The sequence below is a fragment of the Cyprinodon variegatus genome, unplaced genomic scaffold (genome assembly GCF_000732505.1).
Source record: "Cyprinodon variegatus isolate N-32 unplaced genomic scaffold, C_variegatus-1.0 Scaffold1076, whole genome shotgun sequence".
NCBI lineage: Eukaryota > Metazoa > Chordata > Actinopteri > Cyprinodontiformes > Cyprinodontidae > Cyprinodon > Cyprinodon variegatus.
In genome coordinates, this window is record NW_015151529.1 from 84976 (window position 1) to 90257 (window position 5282).

Below are 5282 nucleotides of genomic sequence, written 5' to 3' on the forward strand. Positions count from 1 at the left end.
TTGATTAAGTTTTTTTAAATTTCATTTCTGAATTCCTTTTTTACTTTTATTTCTATTCATCAAACATGTTCTTTACTTGCAACAATCATGGAGCAAAATTCACTCCGTACCGAAGAAACATCTCAGAAATCGGACTTTTGGAAAAAAAAAACATAGAAAGTAAAAGAAGTCGCTGCCTCATTTGATCGTTTTTATTTCCAGGTCCAGCACACCAGAGTCCAGAGGGAAAATCAAATGATTGTTGCTCGTTTTTTTTTTTTGTTTTTTTTTATTCTCTCCGGCTCGTTTCAAACACGACCCGTAGAATCAGTCATGGCAGCTCTAACTCCCACGCTTCTCTGCGTGCAGCGGCGTGCTGCGAGGATCGAAGCAAATGTCCCGCTCAGCTGATGCGGCGCAGCCAGTGTGTGAAAATGGCTTCCCTGCTTCCCCTCCAGCGGGACGGATTGTTTTTAACCCCGTACAGACCGAGGCGCCCACAGCTACAGGTTGGCGTAGTATCGATCCCTGTTGGCGTACTCCCTGTAAGCGAACTTGGCGTCCGTGTTGCCGTGCGGGATCCGTCCGAAAGGGGCGTGATCGTTAAAGCAGGAGTCGAAGACTTCGTCCACGATTTTCTCCGCCTCCTCTCGGCTGATTTTTCTCACAGCCAGGATGGAGCGAACGGCCCGACCGCGGACGCACTCCTGGAAGAAGAGTTCGATTACAGGCAGGGAGTCTGGGAGGTCAGAGCGCGACGTTTCTAACTCACCTGCTGATGCTCCTTTAAGCCGAAGTTGAATCTGGCGACTTCGTTGCTGAAGGAGCAGTCGCCGCTGAGGTTAGCCGCTCGGATCTGAACACAAACAAAAACCGTGAAGCTGCGACTTAAAGATGCGTCCGGCGAGGGTTAAAAAGCGTCTCCCCACCTCAGAACAAGCCAGATGTCTGTAGTTGTTGAACCAGTCCACATGGGCCCGGCAGTGGTCGAAGGCGTGGATCAGCTCATGGGTCACCACCCGGTTCATGTGGGACTGCTGGTGGATGTTGTTCTGGCACAAAACAATCTGAGGGGGGGAAGAAGAAGCAACCATGACATGTTGGAAAGGAGAAACCTTGATGTACACCGCCTCCTCGGCCTCCTACCTGAGAGGAGGCTGCATCGAAGCCGCCGCTGACCGTCCCGTCGCAGTCCTCACAGGAGAAATGTCTGTCTTTAAGCACTTTGCTGTTCACAAAAAAACAAGTTTGATTCTTTAGTGGAATAAAAGGGAAAAAACGCAGATAGTTAGCAGCCAATGGGTATGGAGTAAAGTTTGATCCATTATTGTTGAATGATTAAACTTTAAAAATCCTTTAAATCAATAAAAGGTTTTGAGACGTTTCTGTTTTCTCAGACCTTATTTCAATTTCTTCTCATATATTATTTTCTCCATTTTTTATTTCTATTTCTGTGCTTTATGAATTTCATTCCTTTCACATCGTATTTCAGAGATCACATTCTTCACTTTTAGCCCAGTAAAAATGTTGTCGCTAACGTCCAGCAGACCAATAGAAATGCGTCTTTGCTCCTCGCTCCAGAGGAAAGCCCCGCCCCTAGAACTGCAGAAAATAGATCTGGAAAACACAATTTCAAAAGAACGCAATTCGTTGAACTCAACCTGAAAAACTGAAATTTGAAGGAAATTAAAACAAATGAAATATGTAAACAAGAAAAGTAAACTTGAAAAAAATTGCAAAAAAAAAAGTTGAAAAACCAAAATCTGAAGAAATAGTAAATAATAGTAACTCTCATTACCTTTTTATTTATTTACTTATTTATTATTTTTACTCACATATCTTTAAAGTTTTATTTCTGGATTGTAACTTTTCTTAGATTTCCATTTGAAAAACAAGTTATTAGCTTGAAACAATACTACGACTACAGAAAGAACTTTTTTTTTTCTGGTTTGGGTTTCTGTTTAGCCGTCCTTCTTATTCATTTTCAGAGGTGCGGAAATCCTACCTTCTGCTGTTGCCCACACTGCTTGTGATGTCATCATTTCTGTTGTTGCTAAGCAACAAAGCGAAGTGATGCAGCCCCAGCTGCTGCAGACGGGCTAACGTTAGCTCTGGCTGTGGTTACCTTTGGAGCTCCGCTGGTTGCTGCGGTCTTCTCAACTTCTAACATTTGTTTCTTTAATTCTGCACTAAATCAGTAAATGTTCCATATAGTGAAGCTTAAAGTATAATCTTCTCGCCTCAAATGATCTTAAAACGTACTTTTATTGAACAACGGCAACAGAAAAGAGAACATTTAACTTAATACTCTGAGCTCTGAGAATGCTAAACTAGGAGCTCCCGCAGAATGGAGAATAGACAAGTCTGCTCTGATGCATGCTGGGTAAAGAGGGAGGGGCCAGAACAACATCCGGGGACTTTTTTCTAGGGCTGCTGTTCTGGTGAACTTGAGCACTAGGGCTGAGGCTAATGACGTTTCACGAGGACGCACAAGTCAGAGCTAAACTTGTTCATCAAAAACGAATCTGCACACGTGTTTTTTAACGTAGCGTTAACTTTCTGCTGTCGTCCTGTTTTTATGCATTTTTCTTTTACTCCCCATGAATAAGCACCGGGCCCCTGGGCCCCCCACCCTGCAGACTCTAGAGCCGCCTCTGTGAGTAACTCACCATCCTGAGCTCTTCATGGCTCCAAGCAGCAGTTTAGCATAAGGACCTGCAGACACACAGCAGTTAGCTTTAGCATCGCTAGCACAGCTGCTGCTCAGACGGTCAGACGTCACGTGTGACGTTTAACCGGCGGCTTTAAAGGCTGCTTTAGATCAAAGACTCACTGGTTTCCATGGCGAACGTTAACATGACCTGACACTTATGGCTGAAAGTGAACAGGCTCTCCCTGATGGCTCCCTTCCTGCTCCTCCCGCTGCTCCTCTCCGGGAAAAGCTCGTATCCTAATCCCTCCTCCTGCTTGCTCTCATCCATCGTGTCGGATCCTCGCGGCGTGGAAATGTCACGGCAGAACTTTCCGTGGGTCGGTTTCTCCCCTCCGCTAGCTAACAGGAGAGGTCACTGCTGGGCTTCTGGTCACGTGGGTTCCGTGGGCAAATGTTGCCTGACGTCATTTTCAGAATAAAAATAATAATATTGGAGATTTCTGATGATAATAATCGTTGATCCGTTTTTCTTTCTTTAATATTTATAATTAAACTATTTTTCCTCCAGTTTATCAGGAGGGGTTCGCCTTATTTGTAATCCGAGGAGGCGTGGCTTCCACACCAGGAAGGAAAACAAGAGTTTATTTATTTTTTTTATTAATTGTTTTATATTATTTTATATAACAAACAGTATACAGCGACTCGTCCCTACGGAAGAGGATTAGGGCCACTGAAAAAAAAAAAATTAACTGATTTTTAAATTTTATTTCAGTTTAATATGAGGAAAAATTCGGAATTCTGACTGAAATCTGATAATTCTGACTTTTTTCTCAGAATTCTGACTTTAATCTCAGAATTAAGACTTTAATCTCAGAATTCTGACTTTAATCTCAGAATTAAGACTTTATTCTCAGAATTTTGACTTTAATCTCAGAATTAAGACTTTATTCTCAGAATTAAGACTTTAATCTCAGAATTCTGACTTTAATCTCAGAATTGTGGATCTTAATGTAGATGGGCATCATGAAGGCAGAGATGTGGAGACTCAGCTTCACTGACACAGATGGGAATAGTTTGGGAGAAACAGGAACACATTGGTGGAAAATGATGGAATTGGGCGACTTTTTCCGTCCCTGCTGATGTTACTTGATTAATGGAGGAGCAGAAGATGATTAAAACAAGAGAGTTAGTCTCTAAATCAGACATGGATACAGCTGGATGCTAACATGTTTGTTAGCTGTCAGAATTCTGAGATTAAAGTTGGAATTCAGACTTTTTTTAAATTTTATTATACTGAAATAAAATGTAAAAATCAGTTAACCTTTTTTATTTTTTAGTGGCCCTAATCCTCTTCCGTACGTTGAGGTAAAGGCGTTACAAAATGGGTAGAACAAATAGAACATGGGCTAAAACTAAGGACATATACGTAAACAATATGGCCGATGAATGGAAAATAGAGCAAACTTTAAAACAGAAGAAAAATAGAAATACTGGCAGTTACTTTTTATTACAGATACAGATTTCAAATGATTCAATGAGGTATAATACATTTTAAACTGGTTAAGAAAAAAAATTAAATGAAGGGTAAAACCTCTACATTTCTATTTGCATGTTTTCTAAACCAAAACCTGGAACTAAACGCTATTTCTGATATTTTGAATTGAAAAACCTTCCTGGATGGAAGAGAAACGTCTTCAAACTTGGAAAATACGTCCAGTGGATTGATTTTTAAAACTTGTTTAGGGATGTTGTGCAAATATTTATTGTTTTGTCTTTTTTTTCTTCTTTTGACTCATGAAACAAGCAATGATTAAATAGAGAACAATAAAACAAATCTCATATTTTTCACATTTTAATAAAATATGAACAATAATAATGATTGGAAATGCATTTTTTTTTAGTTCTAAATGATTGACTAAATGATTACTGTGATTATTATCCCATACGGGGTCATAATAACCCTGAATTATTTATCACCTGTTCAAAAAAACATTCTGGTGGTTTTCCAAACTTGAAAATTTGGTTCTATTTATGAATTTGGATTTTTGACCACATCTGATTCTAATTTATCTCAGGTATAATTAGTGTGGATTATTTATACCTTATTTATAGTTTAAGTTCTACTGTAGATACATTCATAAAATAAATAACCTCGGTTTATTTATTCTAAAGGAATATTCTCTGAAGAACAGAAATAAAATTAACATTATTTGACTTTCCCATATGGAATAATTCTGAATTGAGAAAAGAATATTTGAAACAGAAAGAGAATTAATTTACTTGCTCTATCAATTCTATCTTAGATTGGATTATGACCCAGATTATAATCTCGCTGTTTAGTTTGTCATAATATCAGATTCATTTGACTCGTCCTCTTTTTGCACCGCATTTTCCCCACCCGTCACCGTTTCTTCATCCCTCCTACCCGGATTGTTCACCGGCTGACCGTAAAGGAGTGCACCCACTGCTGTTCCTTGTTTTTCTGACTCGGCAGAAAAATGATCTTTGGAGAAAACTGCTGAGTCAGCCTTCCTTCCATAAACTAAGCTGCTATCAATTAATTTTCCCCACTGATTTTTACATAAAAACCGCATATTTCTCATATTTATTATTCGTGTTTGGTTTTGTTTGAGAAGCGAGTCGTTCTGTA

The 5282-nt window shown here is 39.5% G+C and overlaps 1 protein-coding gene across 1 annotated transcript; it reads right to left on the reverse strand.

The window, feature by feature from the left end:
• Positions 1-284: 284 nt before the first annotated feature.
• Positions 285-3074, reverse strand: xrcc6bp1 (XRCC6 binding protein 1). Its single transcript, XM_015400140.1, has 6 exons — positions 2813-3074; positions 2649-2694; positions 1126-1207; positions 909-1046; positions 752-835; positions 285-686 (listed from the first exon to the last, which is right to left on the reverse strand). Exons 1-6 carry the CDS (start codon positions 2958-2960, stop codon positions 483-485), a joined length of 702 nt encoding a protein of 233 aa, XP_015255626.1. The 5' UTR covers positions 2961-3074; the 3' UTR covers positions 285-482.
• Between the last annotated feature and the right edge of the window lie 2208 nt (positions 3075-5282).

Bases quoted from the DNA above. Each gene is read 5' to 3' on its own strand.
- xrcc6bp1 (XM_015400140.1), bottom strand. From the start codon at position 2,960: ATGGATGAGAGCAAGCAGGAGGAGGGATTAGGATACGAGCTTTTCCCG. The intron at 1,208-2,648 runs GTGAGTTACTCA...TTTTGTGAACAG, and splicing joins GCCATGAAGAGCTCAGGATG to CAAAGTGCTTAAAGACAGAC. The intron at 687-751 runs GTGAGTTAGAAA...CTCTTCTTCCAG, and splicing joins GCTTAAAGGAGCATCAGCAG to GAGTGCGTCCGCGGTCGGGC.